This window comes from Tremella mesenterica (genome assembly GCF_000271645.1).
Source record: "Tremella mesenterica DSM 1558 unplaced genomic scaffold TREMEscaffold_12, whole genome shotgun sequence".
Lineage (NCBI taxonomy): Eukaryota > Fungi > Basidiomycota > Tremellomycetes > Tremellales > Tremellaceae > Tremella > Tremella mesenterica.
Window position 1 is genome coordinate 291,316 of NW_006711236.1, and position 15,931 is coordinate 307,246.

The 15,931-nt window shown below is 46.4% G+C and overlaps 6 protein-coding genes across 6 annotated transcripts; 3 read left to right on the forward strand and 3 right to left on the reverse strand.

The window, feature by feature from the left end:
• Nucleotides 1-464: 464 nt before the first annotated feature.
• TREMEDRAFT_64803 (uncharacterized protein) lies at nt 465-2,076 on the forward strand (the record flags this gene model as incomplete). The annotated part of the gene is made up of 4 exons (XM_007007029.1): nt 465-763; nt 984-1,116; nt 1,739-1,781; nt 2,015-2,076. 4 exons carry the CDS (start codon nt 465-467, stop codon nt 2,074-2,076), a joined length of 537 nt encoding a protein of 178 aa, XP_007007091.1.
• Nucleotides 2,077-2,267: 191 nt separating this feature from the next.
• Nucleotides 2,268-4,749, reverse strand: TREMEDRAFT_64804 (uncharacterized protein; the record flags this gene model as incomplete). Its single annotated transcript, XM_007007030.1, has 5 exons — nt 2,268-3,584; nt 3,631-3,912; nt 4,221-4,380; nt 4,571-4,695; nt 4,741-4,749. The coding sequence occupies 5 exons, from the start codon at nt 4,747-4,749 to the stop codon at nt 2,268-2,270; spliced, it is 1,893 nt and encodes a 630-aa protein (XP_007007092.1).
• Nucleotides 4,750-5,244: 495 nt separating this feature from the next.
• TREMEDRAFT_34131 (uncharacterized protein) lies at nt 5,245-8,071 on the forward strand (the record flags this gene model as incomplete). Its single annotated transcript, XM_007006912.1, has 11 exons — nt 5,245-5,372; nt 5,448-5,694; nt 5,886-6,018; nt 6,146-6,159; nt 6,204-6,361; nt 6,546-6,761; nt 7,003-7,024; nt 7,071-7,159; nt 7,368-7,521; nt 7,567-7,831; nt 7,974-8,071. The coding sequence occupies 11 exons, from the start codon at nt 5,245-5,247 to the stop codon at nt 8,069-8,071; spliced, it is 1,524 nt and encodes a 507-aa protein (XP_007006974.1).
• Nucleotides 8,072-8,785: 714 nt separating this feature from the next.
• On the forward strand, nt 8,786-11,444 carry TREMEDRAFT_69918 (uncharacterized protein; the record flags this gene model as incomplete). The annotated part of the gene is made up of 7 exons (XM_007007154.1): nt 8,786-8,822; nt 8,916-9,041; nt 9,207-9,277; nt 9,325-9,801; nt 9,851-10,167; nt 10,364-10,410; nt 10,933-11,444. The coding sequence occupies 7 exons, from the start codon at nt 8,786-8,788 to the stop codon at nt 11,442-11,444; spliced, it is 1,587 nt and encodes a 528-aa protein (XP_007007216.1).
• Nucleotides 11,445-11,844: 400 nt separating this feature from the next.
• On the reverse strand, nt 11,845-13,155 carry TREMEDRAFT_64808 (uncharacterized protein; the record flags this gene model as incomplete). Its single annotated transcript, XM_007007031.1, has 1 exon — nt 11,845-13,155. One exon carries the CDS (start codon nt 13,153-13,155, stop codon nt 11,845-11,847), a length of 1,311 nt encoding a protein of 436 aa, XP_007007093.1.
• Nucleotides 13,156-13,617: 462 nt separating this feature from the next.
• TREMEDRAFT_64809 (uncharacterized protein) lies at nt 13,618-15,713 on the reverse strand (the record flags this gene model as incomplete). Its single annotated transcript, XM_007007032.1, has 7 exons — nt 13,618-13,698; nt 13,847-14,029; nt 14,162-14,408; nt 14,461-14,719; nt 14,907-14,989; nt 15,378-15,482; nt 15,571-15,713. 7 exons carry the CDS (start codon nt 15,711-15,713, stop codon nt 13,618-13,620), a joined length of 1,101 nt encoding a protein of 366 aa, XP_007007094.1.
• Between the last annotated feature and the right edge of the window lie 218 nt (nt 15,714-15,931).

The window sequence follows — 15,931 nt, forward strand, 5'->3', positions numbered from 1 at the left end:
TTCTGACCGCTTCGACTCACTCACTTGACCAATGACGAAAGACGACTGACAATTGACATCTGAACTAATCACTAACCTTAACTCCTCCCTTTCTTTCCTTTCATCACATCTCACCCCGTGCTACCTTTCATCCCTCGTGCCTCCGTGTACTTTTACAGGATCTGGGATCCTTTCGATTACCTTCCCCTCTCTCTGTTTCTCTCCCTTGTCCCAGGCGGACTTGGCGGGTCGTTATCTACCACTCTTGTTTTCTCCTCAACCCACCCTTACAACTTTATCCCTTCTTCCTTGTTCACCCAATCACTCGTCTTTCGAACCGGTTTGAAGACTTTCAACAAAAACGCTGAGCGTCCATCTGCTGGTCAAATTCAAACATACCCATTCCTCTTTTAAGCCTCATCACTCCATTCTTTGAGGTCTGGTACACGTTTAGAATTCACCTTTACGTTTTGGCAATAGGCAAAATGGTATCCATTGAAACTTTCTTCTTAGTCTTATTTTCAAACCTTGTCTTTGCCTCACCTACGCCTTTTCTCAACAGAAACAATCTTTTACCACGCCAAAATTCACAAGCACCATTCCGACCATTATCTTCCCAAACTTCCAGCGACCACTCAATAGAAGGCGGTTGGTCATCTCAATCTAGTTCTTTGGGGAGATCAACACCTTTTGACACTTGTGCGGCTAGTGGGACGGTGGATAGTATCAATATAGATCCTTGTTCTGCTCCGGACGGGGAGATATGTGAATTTCATTCTGGATTGTGAGTCCACCATTCGTTCGTCAATCATTGTCACTCCACCATTCAAAGGTCATCGGTCCGCCAATGTGTGTCTTCACACTCAACAAGGTTTCTAATCACGAGGTGAACTGGTCGATCACCTTTTACCTGAGAGACAAACCGAGGACTTTGAGTTTAACATGGTGTTGAGGAGGAAAGGGGGAAAGTAGCGCCTTGAGAAACGAGCTTGACTGAAATGAAGGAATTACACAATTACCATTCATTTCACACCTCAAACCTCATCTTCGAACCCAAGAAACAACCTTGTGGCTTATTCTTCAAATGAGAGTTTAGGTCAAGGGATAATATCATATCCTTATTCCGGCCAAAGTTTCGTATGTATTCAATCTCCTTTGCTTCACAAATACTTATCATTTCACACCGAACTCCCCTTTCTCGCCCTTCGACTCTTAATTAGATGATAATCCGGATCTCATTGACATTTGTGTTACTGGAATGTGAGATAATTGGGTTATTGGGAGAAGTTGACAACAGGATGCATGTGAATATACTTCATGTCCTATCCCCTCAGATCAACTGAGCATATATAAATACGAATTTAAAACTCTTGATAGTGTAAGTCACCTTCCCCTCCCCCTCCCCTAGTTCCCTATCACACCGACCCCATTCAATAATCCACTTCATACTTCGTGGTTTTGGACCCTACCATCTTTTTCTCATATTCCATTCACTTTCCTCGAATCCAATCATGTTCCTATTCAGAGCTGTACCCGTCTACTCTTCTCAATGTTCTGCTCGAAGTGGAAAAGAAGTCGCATGGTAGTTGAAAAAAGGGAATTTTGAAAATCTAAGAGAGTTTACATAGTCGTATAATAAACAGGACAAGAAGGATGAAGAGAGGATCACATAGAATTAGACGAATAGACAGAGGGCAATTAGGAATTTGACCAGGAGGAAATCCAAATGTCAAAGAGAGATTATGAGCTAATGGAATAGGACGTAGATTATTTAATGTTCAACATAACAGATGGGATAGAAGGTTTGTCTCTTTTCTGCGCAGGATTCAATATAACCTTGTATGTATCTTCTCTCACCATCACTCTTGACACTTTTCGTCCATTTTCCTTTTTCCTCTCCAGAAATTCACTATCAACTTCAAACCATCTCTTCTTTTTCCCCGTTTTTTCCTTCCAAGTCAACATGAGGCCATACCGCTCAATTTTGTTCTTCTCATACCTCATTGTCTCTGTTTGGAATTCGCTGATGAAGAAGAATCAAAGATTGAGTTCTTGGTCCAAGGATATAGAATCTCTGTGGGCAAACGGCATGCATAATTGACACTACGGATGAAAAGCAGACGTCAAAACAGGAGGAGAGTATGATACTACAATTTACAGATATCATAAAAAAAGTTGGACCTGAATCAACCATACTAGCAATGCATTGTAAGTCTCATTCTAACTGATGACATGTCAATTCATATCCAATTTCTTTAATCTACTCACGTTCTCACATGTTGTTAACATTAACGACGTTTCCCCACCGCCCAATCATCCTCTATCTTGTTTCTTCCTTTCCCTCCTCCTTCCCCTTCACCTCTCTGATGTTCATCCGTACCATCACCAACATCATTCCCTTCCCCAACCCCATTCTTCTTATTAAGTCTATTCATAACATCCATATAATCTTTGTTCATCCTATCTTTTTCCTTTCCTTTAGCTCTCTCTCTCAATTTCTCCAAATTCACCCCTTCTTGAACTCCCAAACCTTGTTTCGCACGCCATTCCGCTTTTCGCAATTTCTTCTCATCCAATATCGCTTCGGTAGCATCGGCTTGAAGGAAAGAACGGACGTCTAAAATGGATGTGGATGATAATGGTTGGAGTCTACCACCTGGTAGATCTACGTCCGAGGAAGGAGAAGGTGAACGAGAAGATAGAGAAGGTTGGAAGATGTTAGGTGTTATAGATCTTGTACGAGCTCTTTTCCTTGGAGGGGATTTGTCCCTAGGAGGAGAGTGACGTGATGGATTAGGAGACATCCTCGTTAAAGGGGAATTGTTTGAGTGATCGTCGTACTTGTGTGACATGTGGTGAGAATGGGGAGATGAAGAATACCGAGGACGTTTATAGTCGGGAGAGGGAGACCTGGAATTGTGACGGTAGTTTCGATTCCTGTGACCTTCTTCTTGATCGTAGTCGTCGTAATCTTTGCGATCCCACCTGCGATACTGGTCCACATCATCTTTTGGATCCCTCCGACGACGACTTGAGCTCAAATTCATATCTTCAGGATCTCTTCGATCGTCTCTTTTGTAACCCCTCTCATCTTCTTCTTCTCTGTACCCACGGTACTCGCCCGTCTCTCTGTCATCTCTGTACTCGTCGTGCCTCTCTCCCCCGTAGCTTCTGGTTCGTTCGCCTTCCATGTGTCTTCCCCTACCACGCGTGCGCCTTTCTGACGACCGAGATCGTGACTTCGATCTGGTATTCAATCTGATCCTCCCACCGGATCCTGGTGGTGAACGCCCCAACTTTTCCACATCAGATCCATCCGATTCTGACGATCCTACAGCCGCATGAAGATCATACGATCCCGCATCTACAAAAATATCTTCATCGTCCTCGTCTGCTTCGATGGTTTTTGTAATTCTTGTCTCCTGTTCAGCCGGCGCATTTCTCGGGGCGAGGACTTCCGCCTCGGCCAACACATGAGGTACTGTTGCAGAAGAAGCAGATAATGCAGAAGCCGTAGGGAGAGTGACATGATGAGCAACAACTTTCTTCTTTTTCTTCTTCTTCTTCTCCTTTGGAACATCTTCTTTCTGAGCTATACTCTTAAACTGACCCCACATCAGCCCGATTTTGATATAAAGGGGAATTGCTTACCCCTTTCCCTAACTTTTCTTCTTTTTTCTTCACCTCCTCGACCTTCACCTTTTTTTGCCCCTTTATCTCTCTAGCGAGCTGATCCAAATCTTCATCCGCTTGACCTTCTTTCTCCCTCGCCAACTCAGCTTTTCTCGCTGCTAGCAAAGCGTAATCCAGACCTTTTACGAGGATAGAATGTTGGGCATCGCCACCGAGATATTTACGGGTTTCTTCAATTTGATCGGCCTCCTCTGGAGCGGCAGCTTTACGAGATTCGAATTCTTGTAGAAGCTTTTCCACCTAATCATCAATGTGATGTTCGTGTTGATAATTCATGTACCTCGTCTTCCTCTCCTTTGACTGCCCTCCCTATACACTAATTCCCACTCACCGCGCTTGAGGTTTTCTACGTCCGCAAGCACAGTGGCCAATGGACGTAGGGAACATTTGCCTCTGCGGATTCTCGTGATGTTGATAAAGCCGGCACACTCTGCATCTTGAAAAGGAAGAGAATGGCTGCACAAACGAAATGCCAGGAGCAAGAGAAGGTGAAAAGAGGAGAGAGACAACGAAGGCTAAAGAAGATCGAAGTGGAGGGGCACACGCACATCTTTAAATTCATCGTCGACTCCCTTCCGTCGCATCTCAGCTCTGTCTTTATATTTCTCATCTTGCATCAGAGACTTTTTGTGGTGTTGTCTGGGAGCAAAGGCCGGAGCGCTAGAACCGGCATTACTTTCTTTCTCGCCGTCTGAGGGCTTTTTATACCTCAACATCAACATTAACTCTATCATTCGCTTCTCGCCAAACATGTCAAATACAGCACAGTATCAAGCTCATCCTCCAGTTCTCAGCTTATAGATTTCACTTCTCTGACCCCCAGGAGGAGCTGCAGCTGGGTAGCAGCTTAGAAAGGAAGGGAAGGAAATGAGATGTAGTAAGTAAATGGTCGACTCACAACTTCTCCTTCTCTTTCGAAGGCTTGATCCCCCATCCTCGTTTGGGCACAGCTGCACCGAGGACCTTCTTGCTGGAACTACTTCCATCAGGACGCGGAGCAGAAAGTAAAGATCTGAATGCGTTCTGATCATCATTTCACAGCTCCTCCAGGTCATAAAACCCACTCACTTGATCCATTTCATACGAGATGAGTGTATCGATTTCAACGTAGAAGCAACATCTCCTTTCAGAACTGCTTCGAGATGCGGTTGATGGTATAGTCACGTGATAGTGGGATAAAATAGTAAGAAAGTGAAATATGAATATATCCTCCACCCTAGGACCTTATCCGGGCTTCGGCCAAAGGATCCGCTTAATGAAATCTGTGGGGCTCCGGTATGCGTAGCCTCCGGATCTTGCCCGTGGCGACATCAGGCGATCCTGCCCTTCACTCCCTAGCTCTCTTCTCTTCGAAGCTTCTCTGCTCTCCCGCCTGATTTCGCCTCTATGCTGTATAGCTGGAGTACTGTAGCCGCTCCGCACTTGACGGCCCGCGGTCCGAGCGTCCGGTCTTATAGCATTTGAATAACCGAAAAGATCGGTGACTCGGTGGGGGTCGACGACGACGACGACGTATATAACCTCTACCCTCATCAACTAACCCCATCACCATTCAAAACAACACATACCATCATGTCAGGTCCTGTCTTCGCTCATCATTTTGACCATTCTGCTTTCAAAGGGAAAGTTGAGGTACCTATCGGAGTCTTCGTCAATGGCCAGTGGGGTACTTCAGCGGATAAGAATGCAAAGACCATTGAGTGAGTTTACCTTTTCCCTTCTTTCCTTCTTTGTGGCGAGTGGTATTGGTGGAATGTGGCATAACTGATGTGGAGTGTCATCAATCCTACCACTGGAGAAACTCTCGTATCTATTCCCGAGGGAATGCCAGCGGATGTGGATCTAGCTGTCAAAGCAGCACACAAAGCCTTCGAAACCACTTGGGGACTTAATTGTGATGGACCCACTAGGGGAAAATATCTTCTCAAATTAGCAACTCTGATAGAACGTGATTTGGATATATTGGCAAGTCTTGAAGCTCTTGATAATGGCAAGACTTTCACAGCTGCAAAAGCTTTTGATGTGAGGCCAATCTTCCCACATTCCTCACATCCATGTTGGGCATTCATAACTCTATATTTCCCCTTATCGTCATTGACAATACCTCTTTAGCACTATCTCTGATATTGAAGTCCAAAGCGTTTGAGTGACCTTCATATTTGGATGATCATGTCAAATAGCTACGGTAGATCACGAGATGGGCTGATCAATAGGTGACCGAGTCAGCAGCTACATTCCGATACTACGGCGGATGGGCAGATAAAATCGAGGGCAAGGTTTTGGAGGTAGTACCTACCAAATTCGTGTATACTCGACATGAACCCGTTGGTGTTTGTGGACAAATTAGTCAGGTTCCTTCCTTCACCTCACAATTGACATGGATACCTATACTTATGGGACTCTCCATATCATGTTCCGAATCCATCTACAAAGTCTCACTTGGGTAGAAAGAATAACAGTTGCTGACGTCCAGTTCCCTGGAACTTCGTTCGCATCTCTTTTGTCAATATATATAACAAGTTGACACATAGCCCCTTTACATGTTCTCTTGGAAAGTGGCTCCAGCTCTTGCGACGGGCTGTACTATTGTCATCAAACCTTCGGAGCTCACTCCGTTGACGGCTATGTATATGACGAAGCTCATCAAAGAGTCTGGGATTCCAGACGGGGTGGTGAATGTTATCACGGGGTGAGTCAAGACATTCCCTTCTTTTCATCTTGTCTTCCACCCCATACATATAGGCATCATTCAAGGTGTATGTAGAGCTGTCAGAAGCTAAATACCGAGGCAGGAGTGAGAAGTCATGCAAGAAGAAAAGGATGAGGAGCTGGCGGAGAAGGAGGAAGAGACACGGGAACTCACTGACCTTCAGATACGGCCCCACAGTCGGGAATGCCATCGCCTCTCATCCTGGAGTAGACAAGGTAGCTTTCACCGGTTCAACACCCGTCGGTCGAAAAGTCATGGAAGAGGCTTCGAAGTCCAATATCAAGAAGGTGACTCTGGAGCTGGGAGGAAAAGGGGCCAACATCATCTTTGACGATTGCGATTTTGAAGAGGCGGTCAAGTATGCTGCCCAGGGTATCTTGTGAGTTTCAAGTCGACTCTGCCCTCAATTCCACCCTGTTGAAAGGATTCATGACCTACGGCTTCCGAGTCGAACAAACATTTTGCTCCTAAGATTCACTTTGGGTCATTCCTTCTCCACGCATCCGCCCCCATTCCCATTCTTGATTTTGTCCCTTCACCCATTATGCCCCCAAATCTACCTTCGCATGGCCTCGGAATACTCGGCTGAAGGCGTGGTGGGACGTTACTGACAGGTTCAGTTTCAATCACGGACAAACTTGCGTAAGTAGCCACCCCCAAATTTCTCCCCCGCCATGCTCATTTCTAGTGCGCCGGCTCGAGGCTATTCGTCCAGAAGGGCATCTACGACAAGTTCATTCAGCGATTCCAGGAGGCGACCTCACGAATCAAAGTCGGGTGAGTGAAGTCACTTCAGTGACTTATAATTCATCACTCACCATGTCCCTAATGATCCTCCCATTACTTTCCTCTCTGTCACATTCTCAGCTTCTTCTTCCATCAAGACTATTATACAGTTTTCCTGACGTCCCCCGCTCTTCCTACCCCGCGCTGTAATCCTTCGGAGGTACGACTGATCTGCGATGAGTATCGTCCTGACTTTTAGCGACCCCTTTGACCCCGATTCGTATCAAGGGCCGCAAGTCTCTCAAGTACAATATGACCGAATCATGCACTACGTCGAATGCGGTAAACAAGAGGGCGCCAAGGTTCTCCATGGTGGACAACGGGTCGGCAAAGCTGGCTTCTTCATTGAACCGGTATGTCCCAGCATATCGACATCCACCCCTGTCGCTGACACCTAGACCGTTTTTGGCGATGTCACTTCCAACATGAAAATTGCACGAGAAGAGATCTTTGGACCGGTTATCGTTGTTACCGCCTTCGATACAGAGGAAGAAGTCATCGCTGCTGCGAATGATACAACATACGGTCTTGCTTCCGGTGTCTTCACTCAGGATCTTAGTCGAGCTCATCGTGTTTCAGCATTGTTAAAAGCAGGGACTGTATGGGTGAATTGTTATAATGAGCTGCACCCGCAAGTCCCATTCGGTGGTTTTAGGGAGTCAGGTGAGTCATAGCAACAACCTCTTATTCTCAATCATCTATCTCATCACTCCTTGGACTCATCCACGCCACAAATAATTATCCCCAAATCACCCGTTCTGTTTGTTTGGTCAATTGGAGGTTGTGGTATGCAGCTGACTCGTAGGTATCGGTAGGGAATGTGGACCATACGCATTGGAGAATTATACCGAGATCAAGGCTGTCCAAATCAACCTCAGTGCGAAATGCGCTATGCCCATTTGAATGTACATGTAATCGTCTTCTTACGTTTAATCAATCAGGTGTTTGTGTTGAACAGAATGGTCTCGGAGGGTTTTGGGAGTCTCAACGATGCAAGTTTGGTGATGGTGAGACTGTGACCCACGACAGGTGAATTGATTATCGCGTATGCACGAACCTGACCTGCTGGCTGCGTGGTCAGTTGTTATCTGCCGTCTATCTGTGACTCTTCCCAGAGCTTTGTGAGTGCACCTCCCTACTCTGTGATCTGTGAACTCCCCACCACCCTACACCAATCAAGCACCATACACTAAGCACGAAGCGCCTAGACACCTCACATGATGTCTTCTCGGGCTCGGCATCAGAGACGAGGTGACTAACCCCACATGACGCGTGGAGGTCCCGTGGAGCCCCATATTCTATCCCCAGACCCCGTTCCTACTGTACCTTCCTAGCTGATCGCCGTGACGACATGTCAACGATCATGACGACTCGCCGATCGTCTCCGCATCGCGATCAACCTGATTGGTCGATTGGTCGTCATGCCGTCCCACTTGTAACGTATGAAATGACGCTGCGATGGAAAGTACATAAACCTCATATCATGGACTTATACTTGTTCAACAACCTTTCATGCTCTTCCCCCATACCAGATCACTTTTCATCCTTTTCAAACTCACACACATTAAACCGTTCCGTACCACAACCCTTCGCCCCAGGAATTACACAAAAAGAAACATGTCAGGAATAAATACTTCCGGAGCTAACCCTACCGGTATGTCTTACAACTTCTTTTCGCAGAGGGTCCGAGGCTGATGTGAAGTTTGGTTGGAAAGAGATGACTTACTTTCTTCCAACACACAATCAGAGTATCCAAGTTTGGAAAGTGATAAGAAAACGGAGGTTGTGGTTGTTGGTGGAGGTATTGCAGGATTGCAGATAGCTTATGAGTTGTCCAGGGAGGGAAAGAAGGTTGTATTGTTGGAAGATGGAAGTGAGTCATACATCTCCTGTTCTCTCTACATCATTTCTCACACGCCCAAGTGCTAATGCGCGTTCATCACCAGTCAGAGCCTCATCGAGTCCGTGCAACTCCTTTTGTCTATCTTCATTGGTGGACTCTTGATCTTTTCCTGTTGATACCGGTACTGACCAGTAGAAATCGGATCTGGTGAAACTGGTCGTACTACTGGACATCTTTCCGTGGATAACCAATACAATGACTTTCTCGTAAGTCACTTTCATTCCTCAAACGCTTCTGTTATCTGACTACATAGAGTCTACATGGAAAAGAAGGAACGGCCAGTATTGCTGCGGCTCAACAAGCTGCTATAGAACGTATCGCCACGATCGTAAAAAACCATAAGATCAGATGTGACTTTGTCCGTCTTCCTGGATACATGTTCCAAGGTCTTCCACCCACTTCAAAAGACTATGCAACAAACACTCTCAAAGACGTATACAACGCTGCTAAAGATACTGGAAAATTAGACGTATGTCTAGTAGATGATGCTGGGATCAAAGGTTTTGAATCTGGACAAGCTATAAAATTCGAAAATCAAGCGACTTTTCATCCTACCAAATACATCCGTTCTCTAGCCAAGATCGTCGCCGATATGGGAGGAGAAATCCATGAGAAAACAAGGTATATGAATCATGAAGAAACGGAAGTGGGAGTGAAGATTACTTTGGAAAATGAGAAAACCATCGAAGCGGAGGTTTTGGTCATGGCTACCAATGTCCCTCTCCAGAAAGTGAGTGATTAACTAAAAAAGTGAGAAAAGTTGGGTGTTGATATTCCAGTTGATCATGATCGAACGACTTGAAGCTTTCAGGACTTACGCCATTGCCATGAAAATCCGTACGGAGACTATTTCTACCAAAGATAAGGAAGCGCTCTGGTGGGATATGGGCGATCCGTATCATTATATCCGTGTAACTCCACACAAGGAAGAAGGATATAGTTTGTTGGTTGTTGGGGGGGAAGATGAGAAGGTTGGTCAGCATGATGATTACGATGAGAGGTATCAACGTTTAGAGAGGTGGACAAGGGAGAGATGGACTAGTGTGGAGGATGTCGAATATAAATGGAGTGGTCAGATTGCCGATTCCGCTGATGGGTGAGTGGCATCTTCTCCTGGGCTTTTTTTTTCTTTCACGTACCTATCTTCCGTAAATTCACTTTCTATTCTCTCATCCAATCTCCTTGTTCACTATTTCCTTTCCTATTCCTCGTTGGGACTCATCTCTGACTTGATTTGAACCTAATTATCCTTCCACTGGAACGAACAAAACGCAGTGTTTCACTGACCTCAGAATCGCCTACATCGGTCTCAACCCAGGCGAGAAAAACGTCTACATTTGTTAGGGACACGGCCGGAGACGTGCACCTCCGGAGCTGCACGGACCTGATCGTTCCCAGCCAGAGATGTACCACTCTGGAGCGGAACACTCCCTTTAGCCATTCCCATTCAGAGAAACATCAATAACAGCTCCTCCACGCCATACAAGACAGTGTTGGTAGCTCCAAAGAGCAGATGCTCTATTGAGACAAGTGTAAGAGGTGACCACTAAAGTGCTGTTTATCATCACACGCTGTATTTGGCAAGAAGGTCAGCCAATATCTTGAACCAGGGGGGATTTTAATGGTGATGTATCATAGGTAATTGTTGCAGTGTTGTAGATTTTAAGTTGTGGGGCCAGACCACCATGACTCCAAGAGTCCAGAAGATGGTACCACAGGATATCTGTACTGTGATTTATGTATGTGGAGAGCTTGGGGATGATAAGAGCGAAAATGCTCCGGCCGTGTCTGGACCCCTCTGGAGCTGCATGGTTCTCTGGCCGGGTCCAAGAGGGGGGTTTTGAGCCATGCAGCTCCGGAGGTGCACGTCTCCGGCCGTGTCCTCAACACATTCATACCGGCGACAACGGTGATGGTCTCACATACGCAGCCATCGGCGGATTGATAATTACCGATCTCATTCTCAAACGAGAAAATCAATGGGCACACACATTCTTCCCTTCACGTCAACACAGTTCAAGTTTCCTCAGACAAGCCGTTCAAACACTTCCTCATGTCATCAAAGAAAATCTTACCGATCAAGTATACTACGCTAAATGGTTGACAACATGTTCGAAAAGTATCACGGATATTGAAGATCTTGTCCCTGGTCAAGGGGATGTAGTGAGGGATGGTATTAATCCTGTAGCGGTGTATAAGGACGAACAAGGTGAGGTACACAAGATGACGGCGATTTGTCCTCATTTGAAGGGTATAGTGGGATGGAACAAGTCGGAGAAATCGTTCGATTGTCCGATTCATGGTTCGAGGTTTACTTGTAAAGGTGAGGTTATCAATGGGCCTGCGAAGGCGGGATTGGAAGTGAAGCCATGAGAGGTCTGAGGGATGCCAGTTCATGTGCCATTCACTCACCATACCAACTTTGCTATTGATTGTTATGAGTGTATGGAATTGTTGTACATAAAACACCCCATGTATGTGTTTGACATCTGTGACCTACTTGCATGCAAGCTCCTTAGCCCTGTCCAGCCCAAAGATTGTCAGGATCTAGGTAACGGGCCTTAAACCCTACATAAAAGGTGGATATTGAACTCAGGAGCACTGGATCCAGTCCCATTATAAACACCTAGGACCGTGGAGGACTATAATCCTGACAATGATCTTCTGGCGCAAAGTGAGACGGAATGCTATTTGTCACTCTCATGCATCTCATCAGTCCTTCTTTCTTCTCAAAGTGATAACGTTAGACAGCCACTGTATAGGGGAGGAACGGTTACAACCCAATGGACTGCAATCCCATGTCCACTTCCTCTTTGATAGAGGTAGCTGAAGGATTGTATACTGTTGTACCCACATCAAGGACAAGTTTGTCCAGTCTAGATTCCAATCCTGGAAGACTACGCAAGGGATCTGTTGTGGGATTTGACAGAATTGTCTGATACAATCCATGCAGCAAACCTTCAAGGGTTTCACCATCCCTTTGACAATGATGTGAAAAGTAGGCCAAGGTACGAGTGGGACCGAGGTAAATTGTCCCAGATGACATTCTTCCTTCATTTACTCCTAGGGATGTTGCTGCCTTTTTTTCCACTGCAGCAAAGTATTGAGCAGCGTAGAGAATATTCAAGGCATCACGTGTCCTTATCACTTGTGGTCCTGACAGGCAGAAATCCAGAGCTTGCTTCACATTCCCCTGAGACAGGTAATCTCGGACTTCTGAACCTATCAAGTCAGACCAGGGCTTTTTTGGTCTCATATGGATATCCCCTGGCAAAGGGTGCAAATGTCCGGAGACTGCATGATGAACAGAGTTTACTGAGTCCAATACAGACCTGAATGGGCCGCTTGAAACCATAGGAGCATCAATCAGTGCTTGAAGGATATTCAGCTCTTTTGTGAAGCTCATCAGAGCATTACCATTCTTCTGCCGTATCTCGTCAAACCCGTGTCCTGCCACCATTTGACATATACTCACAAGCCTGGCTTCATTTGATGGCTCTGCTTCAGTGGGCATGGTCGAATGTTCTTCCTTCTTTCCACTGAGCTGCTGAGCAACTGACAATGTAGCCTCCATTGAAACAAGGTGTTCCCGGATGGGTACAAGACATTTGTTAATGAGATTGCTGACATCACCCCACTCATCATGAGGCAGGTACTTGGCAAGAGTTGAGTGGACATCAGTGTTCACAATCTGTATATTGGCATCTCGGCCCAGTCGTGTTGTGTTCCCATAGCCTTGACCTCTGATCATGGCCGAGATTGCAGACACAGTCGAAAGAGGATCATCTGCTGTTGTGGAATGTAACCATGCTCTCCACCATACTGGAAGGTGTATAGCAAGACAAGATGCAGCAAATAGCCCTGAGAGCCCCTTAACTTTGCCTGCCTCTAGTGAAAGCCAATTTAGGGAAGCCGTTTGGTATTGGTCTATCATAGCGTTGATAACCGGAAGTCCGGGCTTCTTCGGAATACTGAGCACTCTTTCCTGTAACTGAGTGCAGGGGACCTGGGTCAATCTTCTGTATCGTTCCAAAGAGGGTGCAATACTCCAATCAGACTGGTTGGGTTCCACCTTTTCGGACATGTTGCTGCTCATAAGCCAATTTGTTTGCCACCCGGATTGCTAAAGATGGAGCTCACAGTAAGTGATTCACAATTACTTCTGCTCAATGAGGTCTAAAGCCGTCAATTGAAGGGTAAGTAAAGGACAGAATTGAATGTTGGTTGAAGAATTCTCTGTATTGATTGAGTTGATGAAGAATTAGTGATCCCATGGTCTCTGTAAACCCTTTTGAACTTTCTGGCCTATAAGAAACCAGTGGCAAACTCTCAAATGGATCAAGGGAGCTAGCAGAAAGAAGGTCACCACTATGATGTACCCCGCTCCTCTCCACCCCTCTTTCCCCCGTCTCCCCGGCCGACTCGGTGGTCGCGCCTTTCGTCCGTGAAGATCGAGGCTATTCTTCCCCTTTGTTGACACAGATCTATCCTCCTCTCCCCTTTCCCCCTCTCCCCCACTGCCTAGTTCCCCCTCTTCACCAGTCATTCACACCTCGAGTGAGATCTTGACTTGATCCCCTGACTGAAAGCTCAGTAACAATCCTCCGGCTGTGAAGGAGCCGGCTACCTGGTCGATCATAAGTGGTCCGTGTCACTTGACTCCCTATGTCTTCCTTACTTGTGATACCTGACACATGTGCGGTCTCACCTACAGCTAAACTCTTGTATTGCTTCTTTGGAAATCAAAGGTCGGCTCTGCTTACCTTTCAATTTACATACTTGAGTAGACCTTCCTTACCCATAACCCAAGCACATGATAACATCATGCTGGATTGGCCCCCCTTAGTTGCACGCAACGGTGAAGCTACTCTTCTGCCTCGTGAAATGGACTGGACTTGAGATTGTTCCGCCTCGTACATATACCCCCCATGTGGGTGAGGCTGCTTTCCACCCTTTGGCTCTCCGTTCAGTGATGTTAGGAACACAACTGAGCACTCATGTCTACATATCCTCAAGCTAAACTATACTCATGCCATGCTCCAACAAGATACTCATCCATGCGAGAATTTGGAAGATCCCTTGGCCTTGACCTTCTCCCATCTCTCATTAAAACTACTATCATTATCAGGGCTCTGCGCAGGCTCACTATCATCATCAGTGAACGTCTCGAAGCCCTTCCTCTTGACCTCTCTGGTGTGAGGTATGGGTAGGTAAGACCCTTTCCGAGGACGCCCAGATGTTCCCAACGGGATATCCTCCTCCGCTGACCCAGCCGTGAAATTTTGACCTTCTTCCCACATCAGCTCATCATCTTCAAGTCTGCTGCCAACTCGCAATCTACCATGTCAGCTCTAATCAGTCATTTGAGACACAGGAATACAAAACTCACTGACTTAGACTTCCACTCTCATTTGGATGCAAGATGGGAACAACTGTATCAGCAGTGGAGCTGTGGATGGATCCAGAGATCATTGGACGGCCCACGGAGTTGTCTTGAGTCTCTTCGAGGGTTGGTCCACCTCCCAAGAACGGCCTGGGTGCACGAGTTCGCAAGGGTGATGGGATGCTAAAGTCCAAATTTCCTGCATGAGCGTTTCCAGACTCTACATGAGGCTGATACTCTTGTTCGGAGTCATTCAAAGTGAAGTCTGAATCATCAGCTTCATAATTCCTGTCTTCAACCGTGTCAGCAGTCCAATCTTGCGTCCAAGTATCTAGAGTATCTGTGGCGTCCTGCACTCGGGAGTGGGAGTCAAGGAAGAAGATATCATTCGCGGGACGAATAAGGGTATTTCTGTTCCCATCAGCACACTCAAACAACAGATCCTGACTCACATTGAGCTGGGGCGCCGGGTGCTATTAGTAGTACCACTGCGTGTTGAACGCCGTCTTGATAGCGTCTGCGAGTGACGGCGGGACTGGTAAGGTTCCATGTTCAGAAGGGTTGAGTAGTCTTGGTGTGCACGAAATGACAATACGATGAAGAAGCGAGAGCCGCTGTCAGGAAGAGGGGCGCCTTATCAAGCTCCCCAGCCTTGAGCGGACTTGACCTTCGTCTGGCTCTCCTTTCTACTGCTCTTACTCCACATCAAATTCCTCCTTTAAGCTCACTGCCCCGGAATTAATCAATATGGCAACATATGCGTCACATTTCACATGAGGAAGAAAGGAGTACCACATCAAAGTCTGAATGGGGCTCAGACTCGTGCTCCTCCTCAGTCAGAGGGCTGTTGCATAGGTGCATCCCTCAACGTCAGTCAATATTTGAGGAGACTATCTCTTGCGTTACTTGGGTTTCAAACTGACAAGTCCACCACCTTACTTTGTGCCGTGCCACATACTGTAGTGCACGTGCAGAGGGTTGCACAGATTGATGCTTGAGTAGTTTTAGGAGCCAATTGGCCCCTCAAACTTCTCAGTCAATGATTCAGGGGGCAGTTGGATTTGTTAGGGACACAGCCGGAGACGTTCAGCTCCGGAGCTGCACGGTTCAAAATACCCCCTTTGGACCCAGCCGGAGAAGCGTACACCTCCAGAGGTGACCGGACACAGCCAGAGCTTTTTCAAAATTGTGTTATAATCACTGCTTAGCCCCTCTTCTTTGTGTGTGCTACTGATGACTCTATGTACCACTATCTCCATTGTGTCTCTTTCACAAGCAGTGTGAAACTCTGACCTCCAAAACTAACCCAAGAGTCTCTTCTTGGACCTATCCGGATGTCCCAATTGTTGGTTATTCATGAGTGTGTGCAAGATAGTCTGGGGACCAGGTGTGTATGGTCATCACCAAACAGCTGAGTACTTATCTTGCTTATAAACTCCGTTGTGGTTCTCTTTCATGTGGTGAAATATGTATTTTA